The sequence below is a fragment of the Microcebus murinus genome, chromosome 5, assembly GCF_040939455.1.
Source record: "Microcebus murinus isolate Inina chromosome 5, M.murinus_Inina_mat1.0, whole genome shotgun sequence".
Taxonomy (NCBI): domain Eukaryota; kingdom Metazoa; phylum Chordata; class Mammalia; order Primates; family Cheirogaleidae; genus Microcebus; species Microcebus murinus.
The window spans coordinates 57,468,309-57,489,073 of record NC_134108.1 but is presented as its reverse complement, the minus strand read 5'-3'; the positions used below and the strand labels follow the sequence as shown (position 1 = coordinate 57,489,073).

General features: G+C 34.3%; 1 protein-coding gene across 2 annotated transcripts in view; it reads right to left on the bottom strand.

Annotated features, from left to right (window-relative positions):
- Window positions 1-20,765, bottom strand: part of USP45 (ubiquitin specific peptidase 45) — a 224,715-nt gene that overhangs the window by 62,069 nt on the left and 141,881 nt on the right. For both annotated transcript variants that reach the window (XM_012738824.2, XM_076003101.1), the window contains 4 exons: window positions 20,191-20,300; window positions 14,605-14,774; window positions 13,387-13,490; window positions 9,268-9,368 (listed from right to left, as the gene is read on the bottom strand). In XM_012738824.2, the coding sequence (XP_012594278.2) occupies window positions 9,268-9,368; window positions 13,387-13,490; window positions 14,605-14,774; window positions 20,191-20,290 (475 nt within the window). In that variant the 5' untranslated portion in view covers window positions 20,291-20,300. The remainder of the gene's footprint in view (window positions 1-9,267; window positions 9,369-13,386; window positions 13,491-14,604; window positions 14,775-20,190; window positions 20,301-20,765) is intronic.

Here is a 20,765-nt window from a genome sequence, read left to right as displayed (position 1 = left end):
TTATTCACTTAGGAAAATACTCTCAGAAATAAATTATATTTTAATCTTGCAAAAACACATGACATTTTAAAAACCATGATATGCAAATGACTTATGTATCTATACCACATTTATCCATCAGTTTTCAAAACATCTGGGAAAGCATCCCAAAGTAAACAATGTTCATAAGACCATCTGGACAAAACTGCAGGCAAAAAAAAAAAGCATAAACATATGGAAAAACAGATTTTCCCCTTCCCTTCAGCAGTGAGGGATGACAAATGTCAAACCTAGATATATCCACGCTTCACTGTGCGATGCTTTTCAGCACCACCTGGCTCTCCATGCATAGCCACCAAATATGGACAGCACTGCCAGAAAGAACATATCCACAGGGCAATGGCAATAAAAGTAGTTTATTTCATGGTTAAATAGCCACTTCACACAAGTGGCAAGGGTCTGTTTATTGACTTTTACATGTTAGTCTGTGAAAAAATATTCCAGATTACACTATTAAACAGATCAGATAATTTAACTAGAAAATAGAATAACATTTTCTAAGAGCTATTTAAATATTCCATTTAAAATAAAAGCACAAGTTTTTGTTTTACTAAGTAGCAATTTATAAAATGTAACAACTTAAATTCAATTGATTTATCAAATGTCTATTGTGTACCAGGTACTATATTAACCACTATCTATAATTATTTATATTTAATTTTTTATGACTTATGACTGGAATACAAGGAATTGATACATAGTCAACAGCACAGAGTAGTTAAGGCTTAAATTTATAATATCTCAGTAAAACCTTAAACATTGTCAATTTAATAAGAGACTGTCAGATGAGAGTTTAAGATTCTAGTTTAAAACAGAGGTGTCTGAATCAGTCTCTCAGTTATTTGAGATACAAGCAGGTGTATGTGTGTCTTAATAAAAAGAAATTTGTAACTTCTAATGAAGAATGATTTTGGACATTTTGCTTTTAGAGACAACAAATCTTTCTCAATCATTTTAGACCATATTCACTTTAAGAACTCTCTTTCATAAACAGAGAACCAAATACACTAAGAAGTGAACTTTAAGATGTTTTGAAGCATAATATAGGTAAATAACAATAACAAAAAGATAAGAAAGAGAAGCTATGTGGAATTTTGATTATCATTAATTTGTGTTCTCAAGTTCCACCTGTACCTATAAAAAAGTGGTGTCCATAATTAGAAAAAGTAATCACAGAATTTCGAAGTTGGGTTATTTTATTAAAAGGGATTTAATTTACTCTACTTATCACCTCTATATTATCAACACTATCATCAGATATTCCTTTATATAACAAAATAATATAGGCCCAGAATGCAAAGAAAATTGAGAGAAAACTTTGGGCATTCTAGCTAATTTTTTTAAAGCTTTTTAAAAATATATCTTTGTAGTTTGCCTTTAAGCCTACAACTGGAGAAGTACTCAAAAGAGCAGCTGGTTAATAGAGTAAGCCTAATAGGTTTTGTACATACCACAGGTCTTGTAAGACAGAAAACTGCTAAAGAACCAGCAAAGCAAAAAAATAAAATTTACTTGTCTAAGACAGTCTAAAAAAGTAATCTTAAGAATTACCTCAAATTTTTCTACCATAAAAATGACTTCACTGAAACACTACAAGTATCTTTTTTTAAAAATAGAGTTTAAGGATATTAAATCATAAATATATTTTTAAATCTTTAGGTATCTTTATAATTTTAGAGAACAAAAACAAAGCATGACCCCAAAGGCTAAAAATCATTACAAAAAAGATTGACGGACCTGGCAACAATGACATTAAAAATTTCCTTATGGCAAAACAAAACTAAACTATAAATAAAATGAATATGGAAAAGTGGGCACTGCTGTCAACTACATCCTTTGTATAATCTTTCTGGAGGGCAGTTTAACAACAAAAATCAAAATATAACATGGGTTTATAATTTGACCAAGAAATTTCAGAAATTTTAACCCATAAAATAAAAGAGCAAGTATATGAAGATATAGCTTTGTTTATCATGGAAGAACATTGAAAACAACCAAGAGTTGGTTTGTTGCGAAGTAATATTGATGTCTCTCTTTTCTCAAAGGTGCAAGTATTATAAATTGCTTTGGTTAAAGCAGAAAAAGAACACTGGTTCTTTCCTTTATACCCATAGGCAAGGGGGAAAGTAAACTTAGTTTGCTGTTAATTGAAGTAAAAGTTTGAGAGCATATCTCTTTAAATTATCATCTGTGACAATTATCCTCATTTTAGAAATATGCTGGGAATCAAAACTGACGCATACAGCTGATTAGTGTTAGAAGGTTCAAACCCAGGAAATCTGGCTTCAGAATTCACACAAATGTTATGATCTACTATCAGTAATAATAAAGGATGAAAAGAATTATAAGTGTAATAATATTTTAAGACATTAACAAAATACCAGTGGTGATATGAAAGGAAAAGCCATTACCCTTACGTAAAAGCAGTATGTAATCAATTGCTGCATGTCTTTCATGTTTAGATTTATAGCTTTATTAGTTATAGTTTGTAGCAGCCTTTTTCAAATGGTTCCTCAATGCCCTAGGCATGAAATGTATACAAATAACTTCTCCCCATGTACCTGGAAGGGTACTAGTTACATGACATCTTTGGAAGAACTGAGAAAATAGTCACTCAAATAATTTTCTGTGTTTTGTGGTTTAGATGAGGAACCCCAAATTTAAAACTCTATAAGTAAGTAAAAATAAGTTTTTAAAATGTACAATATGGCCAGGCACTGTGGCTCACACCTGTAATCCCAGCACTCTGGGAGGCCGGAGGAGGAGGATTGCTTGAGGTCAGGAGTTCAAGACCAGCCTGAGCAAGACCCTGTCTCTACCAAAAAGAAAAATAACTAGCCTAGTGTGATAGTACGTGCCTGTAGTCCCAGCTACTCGGGAGGCTGAGGCAGGAGAATGGCTTGAGCTCAAGAGATTGAGGTTGTAGTGAGCCATGATGATGCCACTCACTCTAGCCAGGGTGACAAAGCAAGACACTGTCTTAAAAAAAAAGTACAGCATCTTTTTTAGTTGAACCCCTTGTATACATGGAATTGCTTTTAGTAATTATTTTTATAATAATACTTTTTTTTTTTTTGAGACAGTCTCGCTTTGTTGCCCAGGCTAGAGTGAGTACCATGGCATCAGCCTAGCTCACAGCAACCTCAGACTCCTGGGCTCAAGCAATCCTACTGCCTCAGCCTCCAGAGTAGCTGGGACTACAGGCATGTGCCACCATGCCCGGCTAATTTTTTCTATATATATATTAGTTGGCCAATTAATTTCTTTCTATTTATAGTAGAGAAGGGGTCTCGCTCTTGCTCAGGCTGGTTTTAAACTCCTGACCTCGAGCAATCCACCCGCCTTGGCCTCCCAGAGAGCTAGGATTACAGGCGTGAGCCACCGCGCCCGGCCCAGTAATTATTTTTAAAACTGTAAAATTTTTAAATAGAAATGGGTTCTTGCTATGTTGCTCAGGCTGTTCTTGAACTTCTGGCCTCAAACGATCCTCCCACTTCAGCCTCCCAAAGTGCTAGGATTACGGGTGTGAGCCACTGTGACTGGTCCTGAAAATACAAATGTTTTAGAAGGACTGCCACTTAATAGCAAAACAAATTGCATAACATTTTTTAATTTTTTTATTTAAAAATTTTTTAAATATAATTTTACTTTTGTTTTTCTTTTTTTTACTAAAAATAGAAATTAATGTATTACCTTTTTAAAAAATATATTAAATCAATTCAAATTGTCACTTCACTATTAATATAAAAGTTCACAATATTTTCTATCCTCAGATACAGTTTCAGATCCCAAACACACCATTTCCTTTCTTACTAAAAAAAAAAAAAAGATAAAGCAAGCTTATACTTTATAAAAACCAAAAGAACATAATTCATATCTTTTGAATACCAGGAGCACAAGCTTAATTAATTTAATTTTGTATCTCCTCTTTAATCTTGTCAAAAATGGCATCCCATCAGTATTAAAATCATGGGCCAAACTTAATGGTTTAGCAAAAAATGTGGAGTTGTCAGTCATCTGTCTCTTTCATAAAAAGCAAACCAATATTCAACCATATTATTTCACCAGGAATTCCTGTATTCTGTATTTGTAGAATACTTCAGTGACATTTGCAAAACTATCAAAGTGACAAATCTCATGAGCTGTTCAGAGAACACTGGCCTACTTTTTTAAAAAATATATTTTTTAGAGGTTTTAGGTTTACATAAAAAATGTAAAGTAGAGATTTTCCATATTTCCCCCTCCCCCTGCACATGCACAGCCTCCATTATCAACATCCCCACCAGAATGGTTCATTTACTATAACTGATGAACCTACATTGACACATTATTATCACCTAAAGTCCATGTTTTACATTAGGGTTCATTCTTGGTGGTGTATGTTCTACAGAATTGGACAAATGCACAATGACATGTTTCCCCATTATAGTATCGTACAGAGTAGTTTCACAGCCCTAAACATCCTCCATGTTTTGCCTATTCATCCCTTCCTCTCTCGGACTGCTGGCACCACTGATTTTTTTTTTTTTTTTTTACTGTTTCCCAAGTTTTTTGGTCTACTTTTTAATAACACATATCACTGGGTGAGACTCACAAGACTGTTTATTGGCCCCTTTTCAATCTTGTGTTACATATGACCTTTTCATTATGTATACAGGGAAGGGGGAGGTAAAGGAGTTTTGTTTTTTAAAGCAAATCCTAACATCAGATGTGAAATCTACACAGCTGTAAGCATTCTTCTGGGAACCTGAACTGGGGTTCATCTCAACGGCTTAATGCAATTACCTAAACCAGTCATGTAGTATTAATGTAATTTGCCCATTTCTACAGCTGAAAAGAAGTTCAATCTTTAAAAAGTGAGTAAAAAGGAAAAACTTACAGCCCCACAATTCCCCTACCTTGGAATCAAGTAATAATTAGCTCACCTGTTTTTTCTCAAAAATCTACTAACTCCCAGTTAACTATTAACCTTAGAAATTTTAGTCATATGATGAACTGATATTAACATAATAGGCAAGTAACCATATAAAGGCATTCCTATCTGTCTTCATAGAACAAGTGATCTATCTACAATACAAAACTGATCATCCACTTCTCTGCTTAAAACTTAACAGTAGTTCCTCAGCCTTCAGAACAAATTCTAAACATACAAGGGCTTTGAATATCTGTTTCTACTTACCTCTTGAGTCTCACCATCCTCCCCCCAAGCACAAAACTCAACCTTCTAGCTCTACAGTATTCCCTATCAAGCACTCTCATCAATGAGCTATTTTCTCTGCCTGGAGCACACATCCCTTCCTTTTTTGCCTAGGTAATTTCTAGATACTCTGCGGCGCTTGGCTTAGAATGTCATTCCTCTAAATAGAATTGTCCTGGCTCCTCCAGTCTAAGTTAGATACTATTCCAAAGTGTTCTCATAGTCCCTGGCACTTGCTTGCTCCATTACAGCCCTACTTAAACAAGGAATTACAACTAAGTATATGACTCTCTATACCCCTCACTGACCAAAAGATCATTAATGACAGAAACTGAGAAGCAGATCTGTCTCATGCATTACTGCACCTCCAACATCTAATACACAGCATCAGCCACAAAGCAAAAACTCAAACATACTAAAAGACTGATTGGGCCGGGCGCTGTGGCTCACGCCTGTAATCCTAGCTCTTGGGAGGCTGAGGCGGGCGGATTGCTCAAGGTCAGGAGTTCAAAACCAGCCTGAGCAAGAGCGAGACCCCGTCTCTACTATAAATAGAAAGAAATTAATTGGCCAACTGATATATATATAAAAAATTAGCCGGGCATGGTGGCGCATGCCTGTAGTCCCAGCTACTCAGGAGGCTGAGGCAGGAGGATCGCTTGAGCCCAGGAGTTTGAGGTTGCTGTGAGCTAGGCTGACGCCACGGCACTCACTCTAGCCTGGACAACAAAGTGAGACTCTGTCTCAAAAAAAAAAAAAAAAAAAAAAAAAAAAAAAAAAAATAAAAGACTGATTGAATAAATAATTTTGATATTAATGTTCAGAGTGTTGAGGGTGAAAGTGCAAAGCTTATCAACTTCCTCAGTAAAAACTGGTCACATTCTAGTTCAGTTTAAGTCAGCAAGTATTTACTGCCTAGCCACATAAGAATCAAAGAATATAAGCCAGAGTCAAATCCTCAAGCAACACAGATTTTAAGAAAGACAATAATGGGCAAAAAAGCAAGACTCTGTCTCAAAAAAAAAGAAAGAAAATAAGACACATACAAACATGAAAGCTAAACATCAAAGAACAGTGTGTTAGTAGATTCTAAAGTGCCAAAGATGGACTGAGTGCCAAAGAGGAGGTAAGGACTAGGAAACAATCCTAGAAGTAGGATTTGGATAATGGATAAGTAAGGCTGAAAACAAAATATAAAGACAGATGTGCCAGAGTTCAGCAGTTCTCAAAGTGGGTTGGAAGACACCCTCCATTCGGGGGTACTTAAGGTCAGAAGTATTTTCATAATAAGCCTAGGATGTTATTTTCTTTCTTTTTTCTTTTTTTACTTTCAATCGCTCTCAATCATACAATGCAGTTTACAGAGGTTACAGGACATGTGATATCACAGTAGATTGAATGAAGCAGCAGACATGACAATCCAGCTGTTTTCTAAGCCAAACATTAGAGATTTGTAAAGATGTAAAACAATGCCACTCATTAATTTTTTTTGTTTTGAAAAATAGTTATCTTTCCTAAAAATATGGTATTTGTGTTAATATGTCATGGAATTATTTTTCAATGAGTATTTTCTTTTTTTTTTTTTTTCAGCAGGCCGACTACAGATTTCAATGAATATTTAATTTTAGTTTTTGATAAATATTGACAGATATAACCTACATAACCAAAGCTCTCTGAGGTCTCAATAATTTTTTAAGAGTCTTAAAGGGGGTACCAAGACCAAAAGTCTGAGATTGACTGAGCTAGTTGTTTTTAGAGGTAGATGGGGCATCAGCCTAGATTCTCTGTATAGATAAGCTGTAGATATGCATAAGAAATGAAATTACTCAGGCAATGCATAACTTTAAGCATGTGTTTATGAGCTGGGCATGGTGGCACACACCTGAAGTTCCAGCTATCCTGGGGTGCTGAGGTGGGAGAATCCCCTGAGCCTAGAAGTTGGAGACCAGCCTGGACAACATAGTGAGACCTTATCTCTTAAAAAAGAAAATGTGTTTACCGTACAGGAACAGGCTTTCTTCTCAGTAGTTATTTTTACTTAGTGTAAAAATATAAAAAGAATATTTTAAAATCATTCTTATCCTCCCATCCAAATAGTTTCATACTCCTTTTGAATTATCATATACAGACATTTTTACATTTCTAGAATCTTCAAAATTATCATTTAAAATAACTGAAAAATCATACCCAGCATTCTTACAAACCTGAATAGCAACTTTTACATTTGATTTTCCAAGTATTTTATAATAATACACTGAAGCTTCATATAAGAAAAAGTATGACAAATTACTATCCCAAAAAACTTACTTCTAGAATGCCAAGGGATCTTATTTAAAATCAAACTTGCCTGCCAGATTCTGTAGCTTAATCCACAAGGAAAATGACATTTTACCCTAGAACTTCTGGAAACCTTAAACTCAGAACTATATATCTCCCAAACCTTGAAAGCTCTGCTCACAAACTACCTCTAGAACTGTTTCCCACTATGCCAGATGCTATTCATGATTCCATAAACTCAATTAAGGCTTATATTAGTGCCTCCCACCACCTGAAATGATTTATTCTCTCATCTCCACCTGCCCAAAATTCATCCTTTAAGGGTCAGCTTGAAAGCCAGCTCATCCATGATTTCTTCTCTGAATCCCTTCAACTGAATATTACATCCCTCTTTGAATATTTGAAAGACCTTGATTATTTCTTAAAATAGAAATCTTATTCTGCTCGCATTATCATTACTTTTTGATCTCACACCTTCTTTCAGATCTTTAATCTCTTAAGGATAGGGACAGTCTTATCAATCTCAATTCCCTAAAGCACCATGGAAAAACAAGAAAGTACAAGGAAAAATGAGACTCGGATAGGCTATAATCTGCCTAAGGTCACAGAGCTAGTGACTTTGAAAGAGTCAAATTTGAATGCCAGACCTCCAGACTCAAAGTCATGTTCTTTCCATCATACCCTCCCAGACTTTGCCCTATGCATCTCTTCTGGCTGCTCCTGATTCGAATCCTCTTTTCCTATATTAAAACTGTAATTGGCCCAGGCATGATGGCTCACACCTGTAATCCCAGCTCTTTGGGAGGCTGAGGCAGGAAAGTCGCTTGAATCCAGGGGTTGGAGATCACCCTAGGCAACAAAGTGAGACCCCATCTCTACAAAAATATTTTTAAAAATTATCCAGGCATGTTGGCTTACAACTGTAGTCCCAGCTACTTGGGAGGCTGAGGCAAAAGGATTGCTTGAGCCCACGAGTTCAAGGCTGCAGTGAGCTATGATCACCCCACTGGACTCCAGCCTGGGCAACAAAGTAAGACCCTGTCTCAATAAAACAAAAACAAAAAAGAAAACCACTATAATTGTAAGTATAGCATTTTCCAGAATTCTCTGAGTCATTCTAGTGAATTGCTGAATCTGAAGGGGTAGTAGGAACCCCCAAATTTGTCGACAGTTGGTCAGAAACGTGGTGGCCTGGGAATCCTCAAACTTGCAGCTGGCATGACAAGTGAGGACAGTCTTACAGGAAACTGTGCTCTCAGCCTGTGAAGTTTTGGCCTTACTCCAAGTAGTGTCAGAACTGCACTGCAATTATGTAACAAATAATAACAGACACCATTTCATAAATGTGTCAGGCACTATGCAAGTATTTTAATATATATTATTTCTAAATCTTTAGAAAGTATTATCTCTAAGTCTCACTACAACCCCATAAAATAGAATTATCATCCTAACTTTTTAAGTAAGGAAACTAAGGAATCAAAGTGACATGGTAAGTAAATGGAGGAACCTAAATTCAAACTCAGGATTATCTGAGTGAAAAGCCCATGATCTAGTCAGGACACAACTCAGCTTTCCATATTGACTATATAGACACACAACAAGATTGCCACCTAAGAATACATGATCTTTACTAAAATTACTGACTAAGATGTCATTGTAAAACTTAAAGTATTATTTATAATTTATGAACTCCTTATATGAAATATGAAACATTATATTTTAATACAAATTCTTTTAGCAATTGCTTAACTTACTTGTTTGTGTTTTAGAAGCATGTTTCTGGAGAAAATCAACTATCTGAGCCAAAACCTTCTTATTACAATGTGTTGATAATTTTTCATTACACTCATAACACCTGAAAAAATACAAAATTTAAGCAAATATTATGAAACATCATCAATAATTTTGCACATTAGGTAACAAAGCTTGTATTTATCCAATTCTGTCTATAAATTACATAGTAGGGAATACAAAGGGGAGGGTACCAGGTAAGTCTGGAGAAATAAGCAGGGGAAAGTTCATACGGAGCCTTATAGTTCAAATGAAAATTTTGGTAGTTTATCTTAGGCATCATTAAATGCCATCAGGAGGTTTTTATGCAGGGCTGTGATATGACCCAATTTGCATTTTATAAACATCACTCTCACTAATGTGATAAACTATTAATAGATTGGAGGGCACCAGGAATAGAAACAGATTAGTATATAGTAGCAGTGGATATGGAGAGAAATGGACATATTCGTTACAAGTATTTGCAGGTAGAAACAGTAATGAGTTAGACATAAAAGATGAAGGAAGAAGAAAGTGTCAAAATCACTGCCGTAGGAAGGAAGAAGTGTGAGAGAATGTCAGTGATTCTCCATGAGGAGTGATTTTGCCACCTAGGGGACATTTGACATTTTTGGTTGTCACAACTGGTGATAGGAAAGATGACTGCTACTGGTATTTAATGGGTAGAGGCCAGGGATGCTGCTAAACATCCTACAATGTACAGGGTAGCACAACAAAGAATTTATCACAAAGAATTAATAGTCCAAATGCCAACAGTATTGAGATTGAGAAATCCTGGTCTAAATGAAACAAAACTTGGTGTGAATTGATATTATTTAAAGCTGGTTGATAGGAACAGGAGAATTTATTATACCATTCTGTCTACTTTTCTTAACAGTTTAGCATATAAGATAAAAAGGAGAAGAAAATAACTTCCAGGCTTCTAGCTTGATTAATCAGTGATGGAGGGAGGTGCCAGTTACAGAGATGAGGAAGACTGGAAGAGACTGCTGGTTTGTTTGGGACTTATTCGGAGGTAGAGGGTTAAAAAAGACATTTTCAAAAGCACATTCCATTTCAGAAAACTACCTTCAATTAAATTTACTCATTAGTGCATAGTATTAATGTTTCTTCTATATATTTTCATTATCTGTGTTTCCTTTATTTTCATGAGATCTAATGATCATATAAGAACACGGGTCTGAAAGTGCCGAATATCTTTATAATCGTAATGCATTATACCAAATTTTGAACTACTTGCATGTTCACAATCTTCTTACCTTTAAATGGTCCTAAGATGAACAATGGCTGTAAACTAGTTGGATTGCTTGTCTAAACAGTACTCAAAATTTAATCAAATATTTACTGAGAGCCTACTTTATTATTTCCCCAAAGATAGATCTGTGAAGGAGATGAGTCACAGACAACATTCCCAAAAACATCTTTTTTATAGACTATTAAATTGAATTTAAATATTTAATTATAGTTCCCAGATTTATATTATAAAGGTGCTAAATATTTACTCATTCAACTATTGTCCAAAATTAATAAAAATTTAAATAATTGCTCATTTGAAAAATACTGAAATGTCAAGAAATTTTTACTGATACTGCGATTTAATTTTTACTTGTTTTAACTTTGAAAGTACAAAAAGAAAGGGCAAGTAAATAAAAATCAACATGAGGACAACTGAAAATAACTTAATTTTAGCTGTTTCCATTAAAAATAACACATAAAAATTTTTTTTAATTGAGCATTTACAATGTGCCAGGCACTGTTCTAAATGCTTTACGTACACTATCTGGTTTAATTCCTCATAAAAATCATGAAAGTATTTTTATTTTTAAATAAATGTCTTTATAGAAGTATAATATTTTCTTATTACAGATAAGAAACTAAGACAGGAGGTTCTTGTAATAAGAGTACAAGGGGGATGGGTGTGGTGGCTTACACCTATAATCCCAGCACTTGGGAGACTAAGGTGGGAGGAATGCTTGAGGTCAGGAGTTCCAGACCAGCCTGAACAACATAGTAAGACCCCATCTCTACAAAAAATTAAAAAAAGAATGTGGTGGTGCCCACCCATAGTTTCAGGTACTATAGAGAGGCTGAGGCAGGAAGATGCTTTGAGCCCTGGAGTTCAAGGCTGTAGTGAGCTATGATGATGCCACGGTACTACAGCCTAGGCAACAAAGCAAGACTCTGTCTCAAAAAAAAACAAAGAGTACAAGTAACATGCTGAATCTTCTTTCAACAAACTTTTGAGTATGGTACTTTATGTTAATTTAGGTGTTAAATCAGTGCCTCTTAAGTCTGTTTAGGTATCAAAATAACAAATGGAACTGCTTTAATAGTGGACATCTGGGGATTTTTCAAAATCTACCTGTATGATTCTGATGTGAGGTTAGGGGCAAGAACCACTGTTCTAATAATCATTATTGGTTAAAGCAGCATTAAATCCACTATCTAGCAACTCTTGCATAGCCATGATTAAATTATCAAATCTACCTCATTCCTTTCTTTTTTATATGGTTAGGGTTTTTATCTAATTCAGGCTGGCTTTCCCTGTAATTCAAATTAGTGAAATTGTTAAATTTTTATTGTTTAAATATTAGAAGGGAAAAGAGAATATTCACAAACTTTAAATTTCTATAAATGCATTTGACAAACTTGAATTTCTTCCTTTTAAAGAAAAATAATCTACAGGCTCCCAAATATGGCTTAAATTATTTTCATTATAATATGAATCTAACACATACTCTCACAAAACTCAATAAATTCACCATCCTTACAATTCCATATAACTATAAAAGCACAATAAATTATACAATTAAATATAAAAAATTACAAACCCAATTGAATTAAAACTAACAATACTAATTTATTATGGTGGATAAGCTTTTCTTGATGATAAATGACCATTCACATTTATGGTCCTAAGAGCTATTCATACAACAGCACAAATTCACTTGAGCCATCCAGTGCCCCTAAATTCTCCTACCATCTTTTTCTATTTCAGTGGTTCTTAAACTGTGCTCTCCAGACCAACAGCATTGGTAACACCTGGGAATGTGACGGACATGCAAATTCCCAAACTCCACCCCAGAACTACCGAATCAGAATATTTAGGCCTGGGATCCAGCAGTCTGTCTAAACAAGACCTCCCCGAGATTCTGACACACTGTAGTTTGACACCACTATAGTGAAGTTTTTGTTGAGCTGCCACACTATGATATCATCATCCTCTCCCTTGGCTGTAATGCATCATTTACATATTAAGTTCCTTTGTTCTTTTCCTCATTCTTGCCAATACCACTACTTGGGGCCAACAACAATAAAGATAAACACAAATCCAGCAGGTGCAACCCCTCTGGCTGTATTAAATTATAAGATGATGATTTCTCCTATGACCCAAAATATCCTTATATTAATTTTAAAACCCTGAAATCAGAACACAAAGCTAAAATATTTTTTCTCTGAAAGAAAACTTGAAGACTCCTGAAAATTCATTCAAGGAACTCGAAGAGTATACAGATTCCAGTTAGAAAATTATTGTAAAATATAGAGGAAGCATTTCAATACAGTGTCCACTTATACCTCTGAAATAGTGTGGTATGATGGTAAGCAACTAGAAAATCAAAAAATTAGAGTCTGGATTTTTACTTTGTAACCACAAAAAAGTAAATCATACTCAGTTTCCTTACATATAAAATGAGAGAACTAGACTAAGTTTTCAACCAGGGTTAAGTAGCAAAATCACCTGAGAGGTTTTTACAAACTTCTTAATGCACATTTGACTGCTTGATGTACCTTCCTCTTCTAGAACTCTGTAAATCTGTATTAGCAAGTTCATTACAAAAAATCAAATAGAAAGAATTTTTCTTTATGTTGCAAAGAAAATGTTAGAGAAGAGTAGAAAGGAATTAATTTTTCCCAATTTAAATTTTATATTCATTGGTAATGTTAATTTTCTGAAATTATCCCATAGATTGTGTTCAGGCTAAAGAAGCATAAGCTGGTGTAACATCTTTAAATATTTTACCCTGTAAAACTTAAAGATTTTTTTTTGTAGTGGACACAGGAACTAACAAAATTTAACTTACCATATAATCCATGTGCTGAGACTGATTATAATACAATGGGGCTCTGTTCTGGAACTCTTGAAGTGCTTCAGTGAATGTTGGCTTTCTGAGCTTTTACCACATCCCTGAAGATGAACAGAATGCTATTTGTATGATTCACATATATTTGTTTCAAATTAATTAAAACCTAAATCCCTACTCAACTTATATTGAAAAAATTTTGTTTTTAATTTCAAGCAGGAGGGGAAAGTTTTAGAAAGCAATGAAGATTCTCATTAAATTTAATTTCTTGCAAAGAGGATAACTTGTTTTTTAATATATAATATTTACCTAAAACAATCATGAGCAGAGTTAATTTCTCAATGATTTAAAAATGTATAAACTCTCTGTCTGGAGACAGTGGGACACTGAGCATCCCAGTGGGCCAGTGGTACCCCTCCCACATATTGCCCGATCCTGTACACATCTCCACCTCAAACCCCCTAAAAATTAGTGAGACACAGACCAATCATAGTGATTTCCTTCACTAGCTAAGTAAAGAAATGAAACACAATTCTGATTAATGTGACAAGAAGGAAGTCTGCTAGATATTTCTAGAAGAGTTTTACATATTTTCAAAACAGAACACAGGCCACTTTATGGCCTTTGGGGATTATCTTTGGCCATCCTGAAACCATGAAGTTGAGGAGAGGATAGCAGATAAACAGAATAAACCTCAGTTTTTAATGTTCTTTCCATTGAATTAACTAATCCTGAAGTGACCTTACTTCTGGACTTTCTATATGAGATAATAATGATACCTCTTATTTTTAAAAAAATGTATACACTTTTAATTCCATTACAAAATTCCTTTATTTTAGGAACTTCTAAACTTTAAGATAAGTTATTTTGAAAAAAAAGAGAATAATCCTTTTTGAGAAAGAAGGAAATGAGTCTAAAAAGTTGAATCTATTTCGTAAGTAAATGCAAAAGGTAAAGACAGGTCCAGACATGGGAACTACTGCAAGTGGGTTGGATACCCTTTCAAAGTATTTATAAACCACACATGATTACTTTCTGAGCATACCATACCTTTTACCTTCCCTTAACAAACATTTCTAAGTTCATTCTAGGGGAGTTTCTATCTAAATATGGAATAAATGTATCTTACGTCCTATGCATGACCAACAGCCCAACTCACAGTAAACACCTAAGGAAAATATTTAGGACAAATTCACATATAAATAACACTTTTCTTACCTGGAAGCCACACTTGAGGCACAACCAAACATCAGATGGGAGTACTGACTGCCCATCATAGAACCTTCTTTCTTTTAAACATTCTGAGCAAACTGACCACACATTCTCAGCTACTGCTCTCTTTACATGATTGACGCTGATAGCATGACTTACATGTTGGCAAGTTAAACCTAATGAATAAGATAAAAGAAAATTTGAACATTTTCGCAGCTAAACCAGAGTGCTACCACCAGTAAGCAAAAGTCAACAGTATTACAATGCTGTTAACTAAAAAGCATAGAGATTCAAAAAACAAAATAATTCAAAAGGATACATGTTACATGATTCCGTTTATATAACATTCATGAAATAATATAATTATTGAATGTGAGAAGAAATTAGTAGTTGTCAGGGGCTATAGATGGGGGGCAGAGAGTGTAGCTATAAATGGACAGCACACAGGGTGGTAATGGAACAGTCAAGTATCTTGATTCTGGTGGTTACATAAAGCTAAACATGTACTGAAATTGCATAGAGCTACAAACATTCACTCACTCACTCACATATGAGTGCATGCATTATATAATATATCTAGTGAAATCTGAAGAAGCTGTAAGGATTGTACCAATATCAGTTTCCCAGTTTTGATATACTATAGCAATGCAAGACATTAACATCCGAAGAGGCTAGGTGAAGCGTGAATGGGACCTCCTTGGATATTTCTTTGCACCTTCCTGTGAATCTAAAATTAGTTCAAAAATTTAAAATTTAAGCCTGAGCAACATAGCAAGACGCCCTTTCTAAAAAATAAATAAGAAAAATGAGCAGGGCCTGGTGGTACATGACTTAGTTACACCCACTCGGAAGGCTGAGCTAGGAGGATTATTTGAGCCCAGAAGTTTGAGGCTACAGTGAGATATGATTCTATCACTGCACTCCAGCCTGGGTGACAGAGCAAGACTCTAATCTCTAAAAAAAATAAAAAATTAAATTTAAAATGTAATAAATAAATAAAATTAAGGATGTTATATATATTTCAATTAGCTACTATGTATCAAGCATTTTGAATGTACTTTCTTTCCATTAACATGCACATATAAAATATTTTCACATAGACTAGCCCTGTTATGATGCAATTTTCATTATTGTTGGGAGAAAGGAGAAAGAAGAACAAACAATGGTATAATTTACAGGAACCAGAATTCTTAGAATTCTCAAGGAATATTCCCAAATAATTTTGACTGGTCCCTAATTATCCTTTATAACAGCTTCTTACTGTGTGCAGTCTATGGAGACAAATGGTCAAAACTGAGCAAATAAGTTTTTAATTCTTCAAATAACTATATATTTCTCCCATGGGCACAATTACACTTCTCTTTCTCTCAAATTTCTCCACTTCAGACATCCCAAACATTAAAACTACAACTACCCACCAAAATCAAAAGACAAAGGAAAGACTAAGTAACATTAAGAGTAAAACAGGTATATGTACACTTCTACTTTTTCTACTTCCCTTTCTAAATGGAAAGCATTTCTTTTTACCTACTAATTGACTAGAGAGGCTAAGCATTGGCTTCATTTCATCCTGAAGACCAAGAATGTGACTGCTGACAAATTATTTATAGTAAAATATAATTTCAAAAAAATATGTAAATATGAATAAAATATTAAAACTTCTAATTTTACATAAAGAAAAAGGTATAGGAACAGACATAAAAGGAGTAATTCTGAAGTAATATATTTGAGAAGCAAGGATTCATGAAAGAAAGGACTGTTCAGGGAAAGATTGATAAATGACCAACAAGTACAAGATCTAGAAATGGTTTACCAAATGTAATTGCTTTGTTTGAATTTCATATTGTAAAACTCTAAGGGAAAAATCATTCCACATACTTTTATATATCATCTCTGGGGTGGGATTTGGCCAGGGTACAACTTAAAATTCTCTGATTCTACAATTCAGACTTTTCAAATTGAAATTTTTAGTGAATTCAGAAATAATTGAACTCAAGATAAAAAGGTTCTAGGCAATACATTAAATCTATTAGCTTTTAAATGTCTCAACCATATATATTTTTTATGAGTAAATAAAAGAGTTTGACATTTTCCTACAATACGTAACCAGTGTTTAAATAGTATTCACTATCTTTTGTGGTAGAAAATATGTAAAAAATTTCCTTTTGTATTAATAAGTAAATTTCTTCATTTTTCTGAAATTTCTTTCATCGTGTAATTGTCTAAATGTCATCTGAAATATAGGTTCTCTAAAGATTCCTGATTAAAATATTAAAATGTATTAAAGTCTACAGCTGTTTCACATTAAACAAATCAAAAACAATAATCAGAATCTCCATATTTTCCACTTTAGGTATTAAAAAAAACTTTATAGGAAGGCCTTCCAATTTTCAAACAGTGACACTTCCCCCTTCTCCAAGAAATTATCCAAAGACAATAAGAACAGGAAACAAATACACAAAGATCATTTTCAGAGAAACCAGAAGACAGTTGAAGCCCAAAGTCACAAATTAAGTGGAAAGGCATCCAGTTCAAAGCAGCGGATGTCGAACAAGGGAACATGAAGAGGAAAGCAGAGAATACTGCAGCTGTAGGTTTCCTATAGAACACCACGTGCTTCCCAGACATAAAACAAACCTAAATCATTGTGCTGCAACAACAGCAGCAGGAGCTCCCCTATATCTAATTTTGTGTTGAGAAGAAGCAAAAGAAGGGAATTAAGTGAGAAATAAAGAGAGCCATCTTTGCAGGAAGCATTCTTGTCTCTACGGCAGTTGAGGAGAAGAGATACTTTGGATTACGAAAACATTCAGGGCTGCATAATTCAGGACTGCAATTTTTGGTTAGAAAAAAGTAAAGGTTATGGAAAATATTGCTGTTATTTTTAATGAAAAAATAAATTTTGTATAGTTTATTTCAATCTAAATAAAATGTGAATTTTGTTTAAGAAAAAAAAAAGTAAAGGCTAAAATGAACTCGAACTCAAAACTCCAGCTAGGTCTCATCAAGGCTTTAGCCCTCCTTTCTTATCCAAATATTTCTAAAACTTGCTAGTCAAAAAAAAGCAACTTTATATCAAAGAATGAGTAATCACCCCCTTGCCTCTACCCTGGGGGCTCCCTAGGCCCTCCCTGAACATCTCACTCCCACCCTCATGTTGTGGGTGGATGTGGGTGCGTAGGTGGCAAAGGCACTGTCTCCACCCCTCTGGCCCACTTAGCAATCACTGCCTGCCTTCCCACCCTGGGATGCAGGATGTAGATATTATACAAGTTTCTAAATCCATTCTTTTCTTTTCTTCTTTTTTTTAAGGCTTGTCAAGTGAGAAGCAGTGGGACTGGAGAAGGAGCAACGGAATCTGTAACTGGTTGTGATCAATTAGTTGTAAACACCACTGCACTCCAACCAACCTAAATCCCTTCTTTTTTATGTGCTTTTTTATTTAAGAGGGTAGAGTCACAGGTGGGAACTCGCTCATACAATACAGTCTATCAATGTTTGGGAGGAAAAATGGGTAATCAAAGAGAAATCAAAGCCACAAATTCTACACTAAGATAAGAAAAAGTAAAGAAGAAACAGGAAAACCAAACTGTTCTTCCATGAAATAAGAACACAAAACAGAAGCAAGAGTTCTAGGACAAGATGGCAAAATAATAGGAAGTGGCTGGCATTAGGAAAGAAGTAGAACAAAAATAAATACATAAAACCACAAAAATGAAGGCTCAAATAAAAAGAATATAAGGGGAAAAACACTGCTGCCAATACAGTAAAGGATAAAAATGAAAACAGCCATAGAATGAAAAGGAAAGAAGAGTTTTAGAGGATTTGAGAAATAAAAAATAACTGTGGAAGACAAGCAAAGGACGGTTAACATAATAATCATATGAAGAAATCAGTATGAACAGAATAGAACAAATATATAAAGATATATTTCAGACTTCCTTCCATACAGCAAACTAGCTACCCTGAAACCCTATCCAAGTTAAAAACACTTAAAAATGGCAATATATATTTAAAATATCTTTTTAAGTGGAGAACCAAACTAGCAAGGAAGTGAGGAAAATTCTCAGAAGCCAAAAGCTAAGGCAAGAGGCTAAAGAGAAAAGGAGCCCTGAAGCTGGCGTCTCCCAAGGGCCATCTGCCAAGCTTGAGTGCCTTGGAGACTTGGTTTTAACAGGATCTGACAAAGGAACAACAATAAGAAAAAAGATGCCAATCTAAGTTACTTTATGAACTAAACAAAATCCCAATAAATACAACAACAGCATTTTTTGGAACTAGACAAGCTGAAACTAAAGCTTATGCAATCTGACTTGAGGGGGTGGGGGGCATGGGCAATATATGTAACCTTAACATTTGTACCCCCATAATATGCTGAAATAAATAAAAATTAAAAAAATAAAATAAAATAAAATAAATGAGGAAGAGGGAATGAACAGATAGAAAGATGAACTACAAAGGTCATAATTACCTTCTTAATTCATCCATGTTCTGCTATTTCAAATAATTTTAATAAATAATTCAAATTTAGCTTTTAAATAACAAATATAGCATTGATTTCTTCAAAACTATTATTTGCATTTTTCTTTTCAGGCAATTATTTCTTTCGCTCTCTCTGGACTTTAGAACATCATCTGCTCTTAGATTTTCTGATGCTCATTCTACTGATGTTTTTCTTCTATTTTAGCTTGTGATTTAACATACATTGTATTCCTTTTTAATGTATAGGAACATGAACCCTCTGATTATAACACATATTGACTAACAGCAACAGCAAAAGATTATTTCAAATATGAAACCATAGTTCTAAGTTTTTTCTATCAGAACACATATATTGAGCACAATTTTGATTTCACCTTCTACAGGTGTCCCTTTATAGTGCATTTAATACTATATTAATAATATATTAGTATATCTTTATTGTACATTAATGACAATAATTAAGCTATTTTAAATATATTAAGTATAGAATTCTTTTGTAAAACCTCATAAGCCCAAATAAATTTATTTTTTACCTGTAAAAAATAAATAAATAAAGCTTATGCAGGAAACAGTGAAAATAAAGAGTAATGGATTTATTAATTAAAAATAAAAGTCATACATTGGTAAATGCAGAGATTGGTTCCAGGACCACCTAATATATACCAAAAGATGTACGTACGCTATGGACATACTGGAGACTCAAAAGGGGGGAGGTAGGAAGGGGAATGATGGATGAAAAATTACTTTTGGGGTACAATTTACACTATTCAGGTGATAGGTACCCCAAAAGCCCAGACTCCACAATTATATATTATATACATGTAACTGAATTCAACTTGTACCTCCTATCTATATCTATTAAAATTTTTTTTTAATTTTTTTCAATTTGCACATATTCAAGTCTCACAGTCAGCCCTGTGCAACCTGCCTATAGGAAAAGATGGTCTTCCCAGTAGGTTTTCTCAAATTCTGTATTTTCCATCCCCATTGGTTGAAAAAAATCCATGTATAAGTGGACCTGTGCAGTTCAAACCCATGTTGTTCAAGGGTCAAGTGCATTGTTATTTCTTGTCCTCAACGCTATTTGGGATGCCAGATATTATAATTTACCTGCAATGTCATCTGAAGAGTCTTCATAATGAAGTATAGTAGGCCGTTTGCTTCTTTTGGCTTTCTCAGGTAAAGCTTTGGTTGGATCTTTTACCCGCATCTGTTATTTACTGAAAAGGTTAAGGGGAAAAAAAATGAATACGCAACCTTCAAAATTAAAATTGTATATATTTAATGCATACCAAAATTGAAATGGCTGTAATTTTAATTGGTCTGGTAAATCAACAGAGGAAGAGGAGGGGAATATCAGCTGAAATCAAAGAAATCTTTATTAAGTCAATATACAAATGGTAGATTTCCATTTGACTTTTACCAACCACCCTGTCTTAGACTAACTGTTTGTGTCCCCCTCCAAAATTCGTATGTTGAGAGGTGGAACTTTTGGGAGGTAATTAGGTCATGAAGGTGGAGCCCTTACAAATGGGATTAGCCTCTTACAAGAGGAAGCCAGAAAGCTAGCCTTGTATCCACATGAAGATACACCAGGTCTGCTGGCACCTTGGCCTTCCCAGCCTTCAGTACTGTAAGAAATAAATGTTTGTTGTTTAAGCCACCCACTCTATGATCATTTGTTA